This window comes from Myripristis murdjan, chromosome 9, assembly GCF_902150065.1.
Source record: "Myripristis murdjan chromosome 9, fMyrMur1.1, whole genome shotgun sequence".
In the NCBI taxonomy this organism is placed as follows: Eukaryota; Metazoa; Chordata; class Actinopteri; order Holocentriformes; family Holocentridae; genus Myripristis; species Myripristis murdjan.
The window spans coordinates 14,189,553-14,206,248 of NC_043988.1; the positions used below are offsets into that span (position 1 = coordinate 14,189,553).

Consider the following 16,696-nt stretch of genomic DNA (forward strand, 5'->3'; position numbering starts at 1 on the left):
TTTAAACTAAGGCTTCCGTGAGCCAAATAAAACAGATTTGAGTGAGGTTAGAGGAATGGGTAATAATTAATTAGATGAAACTTAATTTTCAACTTGTGGTTGTTTTTTTGGCTAAAAAAAGCCTTTCCTTTTACAGTTCTTGCACAACCCCAGGTGTTTATATATGACAGCACAATAAGTGCACTTGTAAATGTATGTTGATCCTCTGCACAAAGCAACTTACACCAAAGCCCGTTTTAATTTTGAACAAAAGTTTATTCAAATTAAAAGGAGGAACTAGACAAAAGGTTAAATCATTCAGAACATATATTCATAGAATATCTATACATCGTCATGATCAACAAAACTAAAGACAGAAAAAAGGAAAAATAAACAGGACATACAAATGGAGAGTGACAAAAATTCAATGAGTGATATTGCACTTTGTTTCTATAACGTTTCAGATCCCCTCTCCCATTTCATCTTTTTTTTCTGAACATTTCAGTTCCTGCCCTCACCGAGTCAGGAGTTTAGCTTAGCTTTGACACTGGACTACTGAGGCCCAAGCAAATGGACTATGGAATTGACCAACCTGAAACAAATTTGTAAGCTTATTCATTAAAGTTTAGCTTGATGCAAATTCCCTAAGATAAAATCCAAACAAAGAATTACGAACACAAACAAAGGTTAGACTGAGCGGTTTGCCTACTACCTCTTGCTAATTAAGTGGTTCTCAGTGGGGGAAGGGTGCTGATCAACAGCTGCTATCCCTCAGGCCTGAGTGTGATCAGAGAGGCCAGCGAGACCAACTCAACAATGTCACTTGTTGTTTGACTAGGAAGAATACTACAGAAATGCCCCCAAATTATACGGAAAAAAAAAAACAAAAAAAACAACAACCCTCATCAGCTTCAGGGAAAATAAAAATCAAAGAGGCCTGTCCAGGGATCATCATTTCTTTAAAACACTTTTTTCCTTTTCCCTTTTTGTCCCTTTGAATAAACATGGAAAGGTCTCAAGCAGACAGACATTTACAAACAAAATAGAGGAGAACAAGAGTAAGGTTGTAATTAATGCAGACACTGAAAAATGAAGAATCATGATCAGGTCTTTTCTGTGTCAAGGCCACTAAGATAAGATCACTTTAATAATCTGCAGTTCATCGATTACTGTCAGAAGCTGTATATTTAGTTGCCGGCTGGATCTTTATAAGAGCGTGCACACACACACACTCTCACACGCACACACACAAAACACACATACAAACTTGTGTTAGCTACGTTTAAAATGTAAACTTTCAAAAAAAAAAAAAAAGTCACTAATCTTAAAAAGATTAAATAATGCATTCATGTCCTACACAACACTGCTTGACTGAAATTCTCTATAGTAATAACATGGTTACGACCAAAAGTATTCTCCCAGACCTTCACCGTTGAATGTTTTTTTTTTCTTATTTTCTTATCAAAAAAAAGTGCTACTCATCTTTTTGCCTGACTATGCTAAACCTCTGTTCCAGCTGGCCTATTGTGTTGAATGAGTTAGAAAACCAATGTATTACTCATGTCAACCTAACACTACTTGTTCTGGCCAGTCTGAACAGAAGTTTAGCAACATCCCCAGCTGACACGCTTTGTGCTGGGTTTGCTCTGCTATACTGCAGAAGCACAGTCATACCATTTCTTCTCTTCGTTTATGTATTTTTTTTTTCTAGCATTCTGGCTTCACTGGTCTGGTAAATCTAACTGTTGGTTGGATGAATTGGGCAAGTGCAGCAGGACAAAAAGGGAATGTGATTCGTCTCAGAAAGCTGCCTTGCTTCTCTGCGGATGCCTTGCTCTCTTGTTTTGGTAGTTTGTAAAAAAAAAAAAAAAAAAATCATTACTTTAAACAGTGCAATTCAAAAGAAAACTAACATTTTTTTCTCTTTTTTCCAACCGTTTGGCAAGTGAGAAGACCACCTGAGACAGTGCTTTTTTTTTTAGGCAGTTATGTAAGCCTGAGATGCCCTGAGATTAGGAGTAGGGTGGCTGCGGGCCATCAGAATGAGGGAAGTCCCTCAAAAAAAATATATACCACCCTTTCTGTGACTCACACATACTGACTTTTGTCTCTTCAGCTAAAATTTTGAGTGGCAAATGCAGGTCTGCAACCGTCCTACTCCAAATCCAGAGCAACATCAACACAAACCAGAAAAAAAAAACAAAAAAAAAAAAAAAACAAGATTGGCTGGAAGGCATTCTATGTTTAGAGCTAAATACAAAAAACAGACACAGAATAGCAGAACTAAACGCAAGAGGGAAGCCACACTTGGATCCGAGCTGGGGAGGCAACATATTAAAGAGCTTCCAGGTGGAAATAGTGTGCTGCAGTTGTAAAAGTCCAGTCTAGTTATTAAAAGTCATTGAGGAAATGTCATAAGGAGAAAAAAAAACAGCTTAAACAAATTCAGTGCATTGTTCTTGTCCTTTTCAGTCTGTTTTTTTTTCCAAATCAAATCCTGTTCTCTGTGTTGCTCAAAGTTGTGCGAATAAAAGAGTCTAATAAGGAGTTAAGCCTGCAGTCTCATATTCTTAGTCCAGCGCATTACAAGGCTGAAACCAAACTATTAGTGATATTTTTTTTTTCAATTCTCATCAAATGGAGCCATACAACTCAAGTAAAGAATAAAATGTGCAAAACAAAATCCCAAATGAGGCAGGAGGAGGCTCCGTTGTTGACTGCTGCTGACCACTTTCATTCATACAGACTATGGTGGTTATAACGTTGTGGTTGTTGTCGTTTTTTTTCTCTTCTTCGTCCCCATTTTCTTTGCTTGATTCTGCTCAAGTCTGGACATGATTAGTCCTGCTCTTTGTGTGAAGAGCCATGTCCTTATGTGCCATGGGTACAGAAGAATCAAGGGTTAAAGAAGAGCTTGGCAGACCGGGCCCTGGTGACTCTTCATTGTCATCGTCAATACCATCACCAGGGCCGTCTTCACTACTGGGGCTTTTCTTACAGATTGAATGTGTGTTCATCTGCAAATGTGTACTCCCCCCCCCCTCCCGCCCGCCCCGGCAGGCTGACACAGGAGGGAAGCGATACCCCAATCTAGTGACGTCCCGTTTCTCTCACTGAGGGGAAATAGGAGGAATTTTTGTCCAACCCAACTCATCGTGGTCATTTGTCCAAGTCTTTTGTTTGTGGGTTGGTTAGTTACTTTGTTTGTTTGGTTTCTCTCGACGTCGACAGCGTAGAGTAGCGCTGTTGCCGGAGAAAACTAAACAAAGCTGAGCCTTGCGGGCAGGTTTCTTTGAAGTTCCCCGAGTTTGGTTGGGGGAATGTCAGGATTACGCTCAGCGTGATGGACAGGTGTCAAGCCTGCGCTCCTCTGTGCGGCTGGCATGATCTGGGTTGGGATCGATCTGGAGGGGAGAGAGGAGAGAGGAGGCTTTACAAAACTGAGACACACTGCCATTTTTTTTCCTGATGTAATAGCAAAGTAAAGACTTTGCGATAGCCTGCTATTTGATAAATGCCACCCCCAAACAACAGCACAATGGGAGCTACAGTGTATTTATTTGGTGTGTACCTCAGAGTACAGAGGAGGGGGCTGAAAGCGGAACTCATGGATGTAAGCGAAGAGAGGCCCATCGAGCTCTTCCCGGGCTGGTGGGATGTCCAGGCTGCTCTGCCTCTGCTCTTCAGTCACAATTTCTGCATAGCTTGGAGGAGCTGAGGAGGAAAGCCAGCCACTGGTTAGCCATCTCGAGAAGTACTCTTAATATGAATCGCATCATGTCTGTGAGATCCATGAGAGTGCACGTGCTTGTTAACCTACCTTCAGGCCGCTCAGGCAGAGCCATGCCCAGCCAGCTCATGCTGCACTGGCTGCTGACGCTGGAGGTGCGTGAGCCGAAGGGGTGGAGCGGGATGGTTCCGATGACCAGTGGCAGGTTAAGGGACAGGTTTATTGCCCCAGGGATGTCAACATACACCTGAGCAGACATGAGGAAACCACAGAAGGTTAAGAGTAATTCTTTGGCCTTGAAAAATTACAAGGTGACAACATGGTGTGGTGGGTTTGATACATGGCATTGAAGTTAAGCATTTAGCATGGAATTACATACATTCACCATCCTCAGCCCTTTGAAACTAACACCCTCCCGTCACAAGTGGGTTAAAGATCTTGAAATCTCTCACTACAGTATATGGATTCAGTGTGGAGCTATATGGGTTGTACGGTAGTTCTACAAAATGTGGGTCAGTCACATGAGGTCGGGTGCTTACGCAAAGCAGAGCCCTAGTCTGGTGGCTCTCTGTCTGAAATGACCAGTTCACAGGGTAAAGAGGTCATTAGCACCTTTGAGGTAGGTGTTGCCGCAGATATTCTGGGCTAATGCTCTTAGCGGTGTATGGAGATAACACCTGGTACAATCCCAGGCACAGATTTGGCAAGGTTGGCTGAGTCAGCCAGGCCCTTTACCGGGAGAGATATGAGCTTACTGAGAATATGGTTTCCACAATGATAATGTGTAATCAGAATGCTATGGGTGTGAGGAAACAAGCAAACAGAAAAGTCTTTCATTAAAGTGTAAAGCTAGGCCTAGTGCTCAGTCACAGAGAAAGATACAATACTTAGAAGAGAGAAATGTGCCAAAATGCTGTGTCACTCCACTCACCATGAGAGAATACTCCACTCGGATGATGCTGCAGTCCAGGATGGAGGGGGAGACGGGTGGGATCTTCAGCATCTTGCCGCTCCAGGTCTCCGTCTTACCCGAGGACAGGGACTCTCCCCGCAGGTTGGCCACCAGCTGCTTGACCTCCTTCATCTTCCCTTTGGCATAGAAGGTCTGGGTCTGGTAGATGGCTGCCTTTGGCACCACCATGCGGGAGGAGCAGTTTTCGATCTCGGCAAAGATCTGGATTGACTCTCCTACACGGGTGGAATGGGAAGTGGAGGGGTTATTTGAATTCACTGTACTGCCATTTAGACTTATCTGTGGACATTAAGCTGCATTCACTTAGTAATCTGAGTGCCTAATTAGTAATCAATGCACTAATCTGCAGAGTGTGATAACTCCATTTACTTAACTGGCTAATTGATGATTGGTGTTACAGAGATTTCATTACTGATCAGTGACATATTATTAAACAGATTTTATTCTCACCTGGGGTATATCCCTTCCTTTCAATTTTGGCACTTAGGGAAATAGGACCTGAGGTGCAGAACCAACAGCAAAGCGTCTTGTCTTTTGTGCCTGCCTGTGGTGACTGAAGGGGGAAAAAAATAAACACATTAGCGTGCATCTTAAGAATTTACCTAGCCACCCCCACTCTTCCACCAGACATCAGTAAAAAGCCATGGGGTTGATGAAATGTTCAGACTAACTATGCAACTGACGCACAGAGGCCCATTAGTCAAAACTCCCATGTACTAACTTCTTTTTTTCCATATAAACACCCTGAGGATAAAGACATCGTTTTGAGTCAATGTGAAAACAACGTAGCTGTCACGCAATATCATATTATCTCATCGAAAATCTTCACATTGTCAGTCACTATGGTTACAGCTCAATAGTAATTTGCATTGTTGCAAATTCTGTGAAAAGTTTCAAGGGTATTACAAAATTCACAACATATTTAGAGTCGCTTTCAAGAAACTGTACCCAGATGTAATACATATTGAAACAAGCAGTAAGCCATTAAACCGACCACTTCTTTCCAAGGTTGACCCATGATTAAGAAACTGATTGCTAGAATGAGTCACACTACAGCCTTGCATTATATACACTAGCCTGGTAAATGCCTGAGCCATTACAAAGACAAATATTGAAAAGTGGAAAACTGTGAATGTTGAAAAAAAAAAAAAAAAAGAGCTCACCAGCAGTAATGGAGTGTTGATGTCAATGTGCTCGAAGACTGTGAATTCCTTCTTGGTCTTCATGGGTAGGAGCCATGGCCTGTGGAGTTCTGCCTTTACCCAGTAACGCACACTGCCATGCTTCCCTTCAAAAGAGGTAGCCAAAGGTCTGCAGGAAGGAAGAGGCAAAATGGAAAGAGAAAGGGAATTTTAAATTGTTCACGGTCATCACAAAGGGGGAAAAAAAATAATAAATATTACAAATATTACAAATATCTATAACCCTTGCACATGCAGGCTATGTTCAATGGATCAAAGACTAATACTGTTATTTCATCCCTGCCTTCATCACTTGCGGGCTGTGCTCAGGTACTCACGTCTGTGGAAGCTCGAGGCTGAATGCATACTCATGTCTTCCTGAATGGATAGTGGTGAGTCCTTCCTCCGAGTTGTCATCGTCTGAAAGAGAAGGAGGACAATATTCCAAACACATGTATACCATACCTGGGTAAAATGCTCTACGAAGGCATCTGTAAGTCATACCAAAAAACACAGGGCGGGGGAGACAAGAGAGAATAAATTTTTTACAATCATATTTGTATGTGCAAATAATTGTAGCCTCCTGAAAATATACATCAGACCAGTGATCCTAAGATTAAAACCCATTGCACAAGTGTCTTGCAAACAAAAACTTTTTTTTTTTTTTTTTTTTTGCCCTCAAATGAAAGAACAAATAATTCTACTCCAGACAGGGGCAACTATTTTGCAATAAGGAGAATAACAATGAAAGGTATAAATCCACAAACAAGGCTATGGTAAACCAGGATTGTGAATAGGCCAAAGATAATCTGTAGATTAATGTCTCATTCCTACATGGGACGGTGCTTTATTCTTACTTTCCCCGTTTTATGTTCAGAGGGCACTTGCGCATCGTGAAAATGAACATTAAATTTTTCACGGTAAGAATTAATGTAGGTTTAAATTATAATATCATAACACGGAGGGTGCGTTTAGAGAGCCTGGGCCGGTCTGCTTCTGCCAGCTCAGCACTCCCTCCCCTTCGCAGCCTTGTGGTAAACAAGTGCAGAGCTGTCAGTCAAACAGCAGACTCCAGCAGGAGGAGACCGGCCTAAACCGGTGCGAGCAGCTTCCCGGGGCCGGTCTCTGCTCATTACGTATTCACTGTGCGCCACCTCAGTAACCAGCAGCTCGCTCTAGCACACTATTTCGCTCTGCATCACTTTATAATGTACCACACAAACGATACATTTCGCCATTTTCGACTCAATTTCACATTTTTAGCGATTTAACCCTTCTAGCAGACAAGTAATTTTCCTCGATAGAGATGAAACCAGAAATGGTCGAGTAATAAAAAAAAAAATCATACTAATAATAATAACGTTTGCATTTGTAGTTGTGGATGTTTTTCTTCCTAATGCAACATACTTAGCCGAGAGGTGGGAAGCCGCTGCCTTTATGCGGACTGTAGCGCATTACTTCACATTTTGCAACATTTCAAAAGTTTTGCGGATGGAGTGACAGGTAACTGTAGCTACCCAACTCAGCTGAGACACTTCAGTCGTGTACAGCAGCGACCACAGACCATTTGCCCATTCATTAATACACATGAAATGAGTTTACAGCCTGAGCAAATCCCTCCTGTATGGACACACACAGATACGCATGCAACTTGTGCATTTCCTGATGCTGAAGCAGACCTACGTGGCGTGAACCAGCACTGACAGACTAATCGCTGACATTTCTATGCATTTTCTAGGAATGCACATTATCACAAAATGGTTCGTTTTCCAACGCAGAACTTGCTGCAGCACCCTAGTTCAATTGAAAGCACAGTAGAAAACAAGCACTGCAGCTCTACTGTCGCATTTCTCCAAACAGCTGATGAATATACCTATGTTTCAAGTGTTTTTTTAACTATAACATGCAAGTCACTTCTTTTATGCAACATACGTATACTCCTGTTATGCGTTATTTTTTTCCATAATTAAAAAAAGTTGCAGCGCGTTCTGTCACTCTGCATAAGAGCATGACGTCATTACCTACACATGAGCACCTCAGCCAATGAGAGCGCAGGGAGGGCGGTGCTTTCCCCCCTTGCTCCGCCCTCCCGCGGTCCAGTTTTCTGAACAGGATTGAACCGCTTTGAACAATGGGTGGAAACTTAAGAAAAGCTACAAAGAAACACCCTATGTGCTGCGGTTGTACAATGAAAATTTCACACCAATCTTCAACCACGTAACCACAAACTGCCAATTCAGCGCACAGAGGTTCGAAAATCACTGCAATTTATGTTTTCCACGAAAATACATGAAGTGATTATGCCTACGCCATGGCTGTCATTCATTCAGCTGCCTTGACACAAACAAGTGAGGATGGACCTTCAAATGACCAATGCCACAAACCACATTTAGCCATCACCATAAATAATAGTAATAGGAAGCTGATGTTAAAGTTGCCCAACTGTGTTTTTTGTCTGTTATTTCTTTTCCCAGCTACAGGCTGTCAGGACAACAGCATCCTCCAATCAACCTGACCCACAGCCACAGTGTTTCAATTTCACTTACTCCAAAATAAAAGTAAATCATTCTTACCTCTCTCATGCCCAATTAAGATGTCTCTGTGATTTAGATATTCCACTTCCTCTGTGTAGTTTTGCGTGTAGGCAGTGTTGGATCCAGCATTTCTCGATTCAGTCCAACGAACTTTTGCAAATCCTTTTGCGTGGATTTTGAGAGATTTCACACGGATTTCTCCTGTGACTTCGATGATCACCCTCCCTGAGACGGAGTCCCCGCTTGAGAAAACGGGGACATTGCTGTCATTGAGACAGTCATAGCTTACTGTGAAGCTCTTTACCTTTCCTAGCACCATCATGGAAAGAAATAGGCTACACAGACCTAGAAATTAAAAAAAAGTCTATGAAAAATAATCTCATAAGAAAAAAGAATGCAGTATTCAGACACTGATCAGTATCTCTGCCCTGCAAAAAGCAGTAGGCACGATCAGTGGTTTCTTTGCGAGCAGTTCATTGAGATGTGTGAAGGCTGAATAACAGCAATGGATGCTGTTATCATCCGCCTCTCTGCGTGTTGGTCTCCGGTCAAAGACAAGGAAACTCCTGTAGCTCAGCTCACTTTAAGCGACGGGCTGTGTGAAAAACAACCTACTGGGCATGCGCAGCACTTCACTGCCCCCTCCTTCCGCCCTCTGGAACAAGGCAGAGGGAGAAGTGTGGCACTGAGCCAGATGACAAGTTCGGTCAAACAGCTGATACACTGCTGAAAATGTTCCTCTTAAGAAGTCATTTAGTTCACCTTTGAATATTCATAGGTCGTTTGGATCACTGATAAAAAGTGAAAAAGAGAGAATATGTGTAGTGGCTGAGATCAGTTATCTTTCTAGTTAGATTTCAACTTTTTAAAATTAAGTGACAGGATTTTGATGTAATGGAGATAATGCAAATTTGAGACGAGCCGATTTGCATCTGAAATAGAAGCGACTCTATTCAGCTGTTCTTAAGACAAACAAGATTTTATGACTCGGTTCAATGGATGACTTTGTTTGCAGTGCCGATGTACACAAGGAAACGACGGATAAGTCTGCAGTCCGCATAGATAGCTGGGGCTGCGATTGACAGCGATAATAGGATAGTTAATAGGACAGTAGGTCACCCCACACCCTTTATATAGACTATAGGCCATTAGCCTTAAGGAGATAGGTAGGCATATGGTGTAAGAGTGTCTGTACATTCATCTGTAACATATGGTCCCAGACCCAAATACTAAGGCTCACTACTGATTCTGCGAGAGTTCAGTCAACAGAAAACAAGGGAGCTGCAAATCCTGCATGATGCATGCAGGATAACGCAGGGAGTATCGCTGATGGCTGTGTGCAAAGTGAGTGCATGTTAGGCTGGCTAAGACTTAAGGAAAACCCTGCCATGTTAACCTAGCCCGCCACTCTGGGCTTTTCTTTTAAGGATAGAAATGATCTAACATGCTGCACAGACAACAAGACTGGGGGTTGGGGCTTCTCATTGTGTGGAGCTCACGGTTTACAGCAAAACAACACTAAGGCTCAAAACGCCACCTGGTGGATGTCTTGGCTGGTGAAGCAGTCGTCACCTGTTGAATCATCCAGAGCAGCCACCCTTTTAATATGTTTCTGTTCATTGCTTTCGCCTGTTTTATTAGTGAATAAATAGGCCTTAACAATCAGGGTGAAAACTGCTTAACCCTTTTCTATTTTATAATTCAGAGTAATATTGCCTCCTATTGTACATCCTCAATATAGTACGAATTTAAACATTGCTAGGAGAAATGGGGTGCTAATGTTATTACTGGGATGTAAAGTGATCATTGAGGTAAGCCTGAAGTCGCAAGATCCTTTAATAGGCAAACATACTTAAACACCATTCGTCGGTCTGTGTCCAAATACGAAAAGATTAGTTTTGTTTTTGTTTGTTTTGTTTTGTTTTGTTTTTGTTGTTGTTTTAATTTTGCGTATGCTTTACCCATCGACTGGTGTACATTCTTCCATCGTAGGTGTACTTGCGCGATTTCATTTATTCCAGTCGTAGAGCTGAGATTGGATATTAAGCTTACAATAACATGATAGACATAAGACATGGTGAGTTAGGTGCTGGTTCAACAGCACCGCTCAGCCTTTGATAAAGGTTAGCCTAATGCTTCCCTCTAGAGTCTACAATGAGTCATTACATCAAGAGAAATTAATTAAAAATGAAAAACGAAACTAGCTTTTACTTCCCATTTGCTAGAATAAGAAGGAGTTATAGGAAAGTTAAGATCTGCAACCCTTTGAGATGTAGTCCAGTCATTTTATGAAAAAAAAACCTAGGACAAATTGCAAGAGAAGCAAACTCAGCTGATTTTATATCCTCAGTATGTCGTAAGTGAGGGGGGGGAAAGTCCCAAGGAATCCCATTGGTGGAAAGTTTTGAAAATCACCTATATATGACCATATAATACCAAAAAACGCCCCTTTTAACTCACAGGTGAAAGGGGTTCCAAATTTTACTTTCAGATATCACTATAAAAATTCACAAGTTGATTACACACACAAAGACAAGAAAAAAAGTCAATTACAAGTTCTTTGAATTATTCTGTTTACACATGCATATCACATATTATCTGATTTGATATGCGCTAATTGGAATAAATGCCAGAACAGATATTTAAACAGTGAATTAAAAGTTTACTATACATATAGTAACCTTTTAATTCACTGTTATCTAGTAACCTTTTAATTCAAGGTTACTATATAGTCTATAGATTGACCCCAATTTTGGCCTAAAATTACTGGACTAATGTGGATAATGAAGATTTGATTCCTTTTTACCTGTGAAAAATTCATAGTGTTACATTTAAGCACATCTTAGTGGATATATAGGGTCATATCGGCCTTTTTTGCGTTTGAATAATATACGGTAACTCTAAATAAGTATTTAAGAAACCTATATGGTCGGTCATGTATTATCCTATTATTGTAGTAGAGTGCTACACTTACACTTGCATGTCTGCACCTTATGGTGAATTACGTTCACTACTTTTAAGCGTTATTTTTGCGCAAATTTGTATATATTTCTTGGGATAGGAAAAGAGGAAGTTCAATTTTCATGTTTTATACGTTTTGTTGTTTTTATTTTTAATAATAATAATAGAACTACTGTGATTTAGAAATAAAACTAAAAAACTGTTATTTTGAAAGCGGAACCCGGAAAGATTAGATCCATCCCTGTCGTCCACTTCAGCAGAAAGTGAGAAGTGGAGGATGTTTTCCGGACTGCGAACAGACACAAACTTCTCTGTTTTACAACAACAAGTCACCAAACTTGTCGCAGGCGAATCGCTATCATGTTTTTCGTATTTGTTTTGATTTTAATGTTTAACATGCACGGTGGAAGTGTTTGCCAAAATGGTATAAGACCCAACATAGTTATGGTGATGTCTGATGCATTTGTAAGTGCCAACTTTTTAATTTAAGTTACTGAATTATTGTTTACTACGATTACAGTTACAACTATAATATTTATATTGTTTTCTCGGCTAGCAGTTGGAATTGACGTATATTGCAATGCCATTTATTATATGGGAATGATTTATTGTTTTTGCTATTTTGTCTTATATGTAGTAACCCAGTTGCTTTAGCTTTTAATATCAGTGTTATTTCTTTGGAGGATGGGCGATTGACCTTTGATCCTGGCAGCAGGGTCGTGCAGCTACCATACATTAACTACCTAAGAGAGCTTGGCACCACCTTCCTCAATGCCTACACCAACTCACCCATCTGCTGCCCTTCAAGAGCAGGTAACAGATCAAAACTCCCACTGAAAAGAAGATCTTTCCCTCTGTATTGAACCGACAATCACCTCCCCTGGGTGCAAGTGCAATCTTCTGTTCACTTGAAAGAAAACAAGCATCTCAACATCTTAGAACCTTGTGCAGTTATCAAAAATATTTAAAAGATGTACCTGAAGTCACAAAATAGAGTTCAGTATTTTAAGCTACAGTGTGTAGTTGAAGTATGCTGTCCTGGACATCACAGAAGTAATGACTTTATTGTGTTTAAATCCTTGTTCTTAGCAATGTGGAGTGGCAAGTTTGTCCACCTGACCCAATCATGGAACAACTACAAGTGCCTAGATGCCAATGCCACAACATGGATGGACTTGTTGGAGCAGAGTGGCTATCATATCCAAAGGATGGGCAAACTGGACTACACGTCAGGGAGTCACTCTGTCAGGTCAGAGGATTTTGCCAGGCATCTGGATGAGAACCAGGAGAGGCTGTGAGGTAGAGCATACATCCCCAAAATTGGCCTCATATGAGAAAACCATACCTTTATTAAAATGCTCTGTTATATCAATTGAGCAATGGCAAACGTTGAGTTTTCAGTAATTTTTTTTTGCTGTAGCTGAATTGCCATTACTAATCTCCAGTAGTACACTGTGTTTTGTGCACACCTGTTTTCCAGAATAATGTGTCATATTCACATTTCCTACTATTTTTGAAGCCTGTCCTCGTGTGTCTCTTTCCAGTTCCTGTTTTTTTTTATATATATAGGTGTCCATGTACTTTGTATCCGTGTTTGCATTTTGTGGGGCCTTCATGTGCATGTGTGCGTACCTCTCACAGTAATCGAGTGGAGGCCTGGACACGAGATGTTCAGTTCCTTCTGCGTCAAGAGGGACGGCCAGTGACACAGCTTGTTGGGAACATGTCTAAAGTAAGGATCATGACTCAGGACTGGAAAACCACAGACAAGGCCTCCCAGTGGATCCGCCACACAGCTGCGTCTCTACACCAACCCTTCGCTCTCTACCTTGGTCTGAATTTGCCTCATCCCTACAGAACGGACTCCCTGGGGCCCACAGCAGGAGGATCCACTTTCCGTACCTCGCTGTACTGGCTCAAGAAGGCATGCTTTTTCTTTATCTGTCTTGAGAAAACTCTCTGTGCTGTTGCTTGATGTCAGTGTGTATTGTACAAAGTAATCTCCAATCACAGTTCTCTCATTAATATAGGTATCTTTTGACCTCATCTCTGTTCCTAAATGGCTGCCCATGTCTGCCATGCACCCTGTAGACTACTATTCCACATTCACCAAGAACTGCAGTGGCAACTTCACTGAGGAGGAGGTCACAAGCATTCGGGCCTTCTATTACGCCATGTGTGCTGAAACAGACGCCATGCTGGGTTAGTTCACCATGGTTTTTCACCAGATTTAGATCAGCAGTGAGATGTAATTGTTTATATTACTGCTTTATCCTGCCACTGTTGCTTTAACTAGTGTTAATATGATCATTTATCATTGCAATAAATGCAAATTAAGCAGCTCTGTACACATACATACAGTAAAAGGTCCGCTTCTTACTTTCTTTTACCAGGTCAGATAATTTCAGCTCTGAGAGAGACCGGCCTGCTAAACAACACTGTAGTGATCTTCACGGCTGACCATGGAGACCTGGCAATGGAGCACCGGCAGTTCTACAAGATGTCTATGTTTGAAGGCAGTTCCCATGTTCCTCTGCTCATCACAGGCCCTGGTTTCATGTCTGGGCTGCAGGTCAGCCAGCCTGTGTCCCTGGTTGACCTCTATCCCACTATAATGGGTAAGCAAGGACAAATGCTTGTGGAAAATTAAAAAACAAGTTTAGAAAATAGGTTTAAAATGTTTATCAGTGGATTCTGGTGAATATCAGCTCTACACTTAAAGTACTCAGTATGAATAATATATGAGTGGAGAGGTTTGGAGTACACTCTTACAGCCTTGAAAACCAAAGGAGTACCAATTTCGCTGGCACTTTTTTTCTCTTGATGTATGCCTGTCAATTTTGCAGACATCGCAGGCATCTCAGCACCAGGTGATGTGAGTGGCCACTCGCTTCTTTCTCTGCCATCCAAGTCCAGTGCTGATCCCCCAAAGCTGCACCCAGACTGGGTTCTGAGTGAATATCATGGCTGTAACGCCAATGCCTCCACATACATGCTTAGAACTGGCCAGTGGAAGTACATAGCCTATGCGGACGGCCTGAGTATCCCTCCGCAGCTTTTTGGTGAGTTCCCATTTTCAGGGTCCTCAGGGATTATTACCTCATACTACATACACTATATTACCAAAAGTATTCGCTCACCTGCCTTTACTCATACTATGAACTGAAGTGCCATCCCATTCCTAACCCATAGAGTTCAATATGATGTCGGTCCACCTTTTGCAGCTATTACAGCTTCAACTCTTCTGGGAAGACTGTCCACAAGGTTGAGGAGAGTGTTTATAGGAATTTTTGACCATTCTTCCAAAAGCGCATTGGTGAGGTCACACACTGATGTTGGTCGAGAAGGCCTGGCTCTCAGTCTCCGCTCTAATTCATCCCAAAGGTGTTCTATCGGGTTCAGGTCAGGACTCTGTGCAGGCCAGTCAAGTTCATCCACACCAGACTCTGTCATCCATGTCTTTATGGACCTTGCTTTGTGCACTGGTGCACAGTCATGTTGGAAGAGGAAGGGGCCCGCTCCAAACTGTTCCCACAAGGTTGGGAGCATGGAATTGTCCAAAATGTTTTGGTATCCTGAAGCATTCAAAGTTCCTTTCACTGGAACTAAGGGGCCAAGCCCAGCTCCTGAAAAACAACCCCACACCATAATTCCTCCTCCACCAAATTTCACAGTCGGCACAATGCAGTCTGAAATGTACCGTTCTCCTGGCAACCTCCAAACCCAGACTCGTCCATCAGATTGCCAGATGGAAAAGCGTGATTCATCACTCCAGAGAACGCGTCTCCACTGCTCTAGAGGCCAGTGGCGGCGTGCTTTACACCATTGCATCCGACGCTTTGCATTGCACTTGGTGATGTGTGGCTTGGCTGCAGCTGCTCGGCCATGGAAACCCATTCCATGAAGCTCTCTGCGTACTGTACTTGGGCTAATCTGAAGGTCACATGAAGTTTGTAGCTCTGTAGCAATTGACTGTGCAGAAAGTCGGCGACCTCTTTGCACTATGCGCTTCAGCATCCGCTGACCCCTCTCCGTCACTTTACGTGGCCTACCACTTCGTGGCTGAGTTGCTGTTGTTCCCAAACGCTTCCATTTTGTTATAATAGAGCTGACAGTTGACTGTGGAATATTTAGGAGCGAGGAAATTTCACGACTGGATTTGTTGCACAGGTGGCATCCTATGACAGTTCCACGCTGGAATTCACTGAGCTCCTGAGAGCGGCCCATTCTTTCACAAATGTCTTGTTTCACAGTCTGCATGCCTGAGTGCTTGATTTTATACACCTGTGGCCAGGCCAAGTGATTAGGACACCTGATTCTGATCATTTGAATGGGTGAGCGAATACTTTTGGTAATATAGTGTATGAGCTCACCACAAAGATATAAAAATACTATATTAAGGGCTGAAATTTTCTCAAGAACAGGGAAGCCCCAACACTGATGTAGGCTGAATGCAGTTATAAAATCCTGTCTTTCTTTCACCTCTCTGTATTTTCTCTCCCATTTGCAGACCTAACACGGGACAAGGAAGAACTTCAAAATGTGGTGCACAAATTCCCAGATGTCTGGACTAATCTGGACAAATTATTGCGTAGCATTGTAGACTATCCAAAAGTCTCCGAGGCGGTCCATCACTACAACAAACAACAATTTCTGGCCTGGCGCCAGGGTCTGGGGAGCAATTACAGCCAAGTCATTGCTAATCTCAGATGGCATGTGGACTGGCAGAAAGATGCACCAGCCAATGAGAGAGCTATTGATGAGTGGCTAAATGGCTCATCATGATAGTTCTATTATACTAAAGGCTATTTTTACTGTATTTATATTGACAGTGGACAACTTCAGTATATAATTTTTCTCCTAAACATTCACACTTTGGCTTACAGATTGGCTCTAAGTGTGGGACTAAACCATAATAATTACCCCCTTACCAACACTGTCACATAGTATTTTATTCATTTTATGGATTTTTCTCTGGTAGAAAAACTCAGTAAATTATGTTGGCTGTGTGTGTGTGTGTGTTTCTTAATGAGAGTGTGCAGGCATGTATGTGTGCTTGAGAGCAGGTTCACATGTGAATTAGACTGGATCTGATTCACCTAGTGATCTCTCCCTGCTGTAAGACAATATAACTAATGGGTTTTATGTAATGATGTTGGTTTTATTCTTAAAAATGAAGAAGGCTCTGATGTCAAAGTGCGTAGACATGGACATGACTTGTGGCACAGCATTGTTATATTGCACAAATAAAGTTTTCTGGGAGCTAAACATTTATGTGTGGAATTCATTCATTAATTCGTATTTAATGCATAAGTGCTTATATTACTACTTTTAGTGT

The 16,696-nt window shown here is 41.8% G+C and overlaps 2 protein-coding genes across 5 annotated transcripts; one reads left to right on the forward strand and one right to left on the reverse strand.

Annotated features, from left to right (window-relative positions):
• Positions 1 to 463: 463 nt before the first annotated feature.
• Positions 464 to 8,946, reverse strand: arrdc3a (arrestin domain containing 3a). Of its 2 annotated transcripts, none has more exons than XM_030059442.1 (8): positions 8,437 to 8,946; positions 6,202 to 6,283; positions 5,846 to 5,993; positions 5,133 to 5,235; positions 4,641 to 4,897; positions 3,800 to 3,956; positions 3,551 to 3,693; positions 464 to 3,383 (listed from the first exon to the last, which is right to left on the reverse strand). In XM_030059442.1, exons 1-8 carry the CDS (start codon positions 8,717 to 8,719, stop codon positions 3,315 to 3,317), a joined length of 1,242 nt encoding a protein of 413 aa, XP_029915302.1. In that variant the 5' UTR covers positions 8,720 to 8,946; the 3' UTR covers positions 464 to 3,314. The 2 variants fall into 2 exon arrangements, with proteins under 2 accessions (XP_029915302.1, XP_029915304.1); XM_030059444.1 differs by having other exon boundaries at positions 6,202 to 6,354; positions 8,437 to 8,551.
• Positions 8,947 to 11,599: 2,653 nt separating this feature from the next.
• On the forward strand, positions 11,600 to 16,620 carry arsk (arylsulfatase family, member K). 3 transcript variants are annotated; one of them, XM_030059152.1, is made up of 8 exons: positions 11,600 to 11,823; positions 12,042 to 12,171; positions 12,448 to 12,607; positions 13,000 to 13,282; positions 13,389 to 13,560; positions 13,752 to 13,976; positions 14,205 to 14,420; positions 15,869 to 16,620. In XM_030059152.1, exons 1-8 carry the CDS (start codon positions 11,719 to 11,721, stop codon positions 16,141 to 16,143), a joined length of 1,566 nt encoding a protein of 521 aa, XP_029915012.1. In that variant the 5' UTR covers positions 11,600 to 11,718; the 3' UTR covers positions 16,144 to 16,620. The 3 variants fall into 3 exon arrangements, with proteins under 3 accessions (XP_029915012.1, XP_029915013.1, XP_029915014.1); XM_030059153.1 differs by having other exon boundaries at positions 12,071 to 12,171; XM_030059154.1 differs by having other exon boundaries at positions 12,074 to 12,171.
• The last annotated feature ends 76 nt before the right edge of the window (positions 16,621 to 16,696 follow it).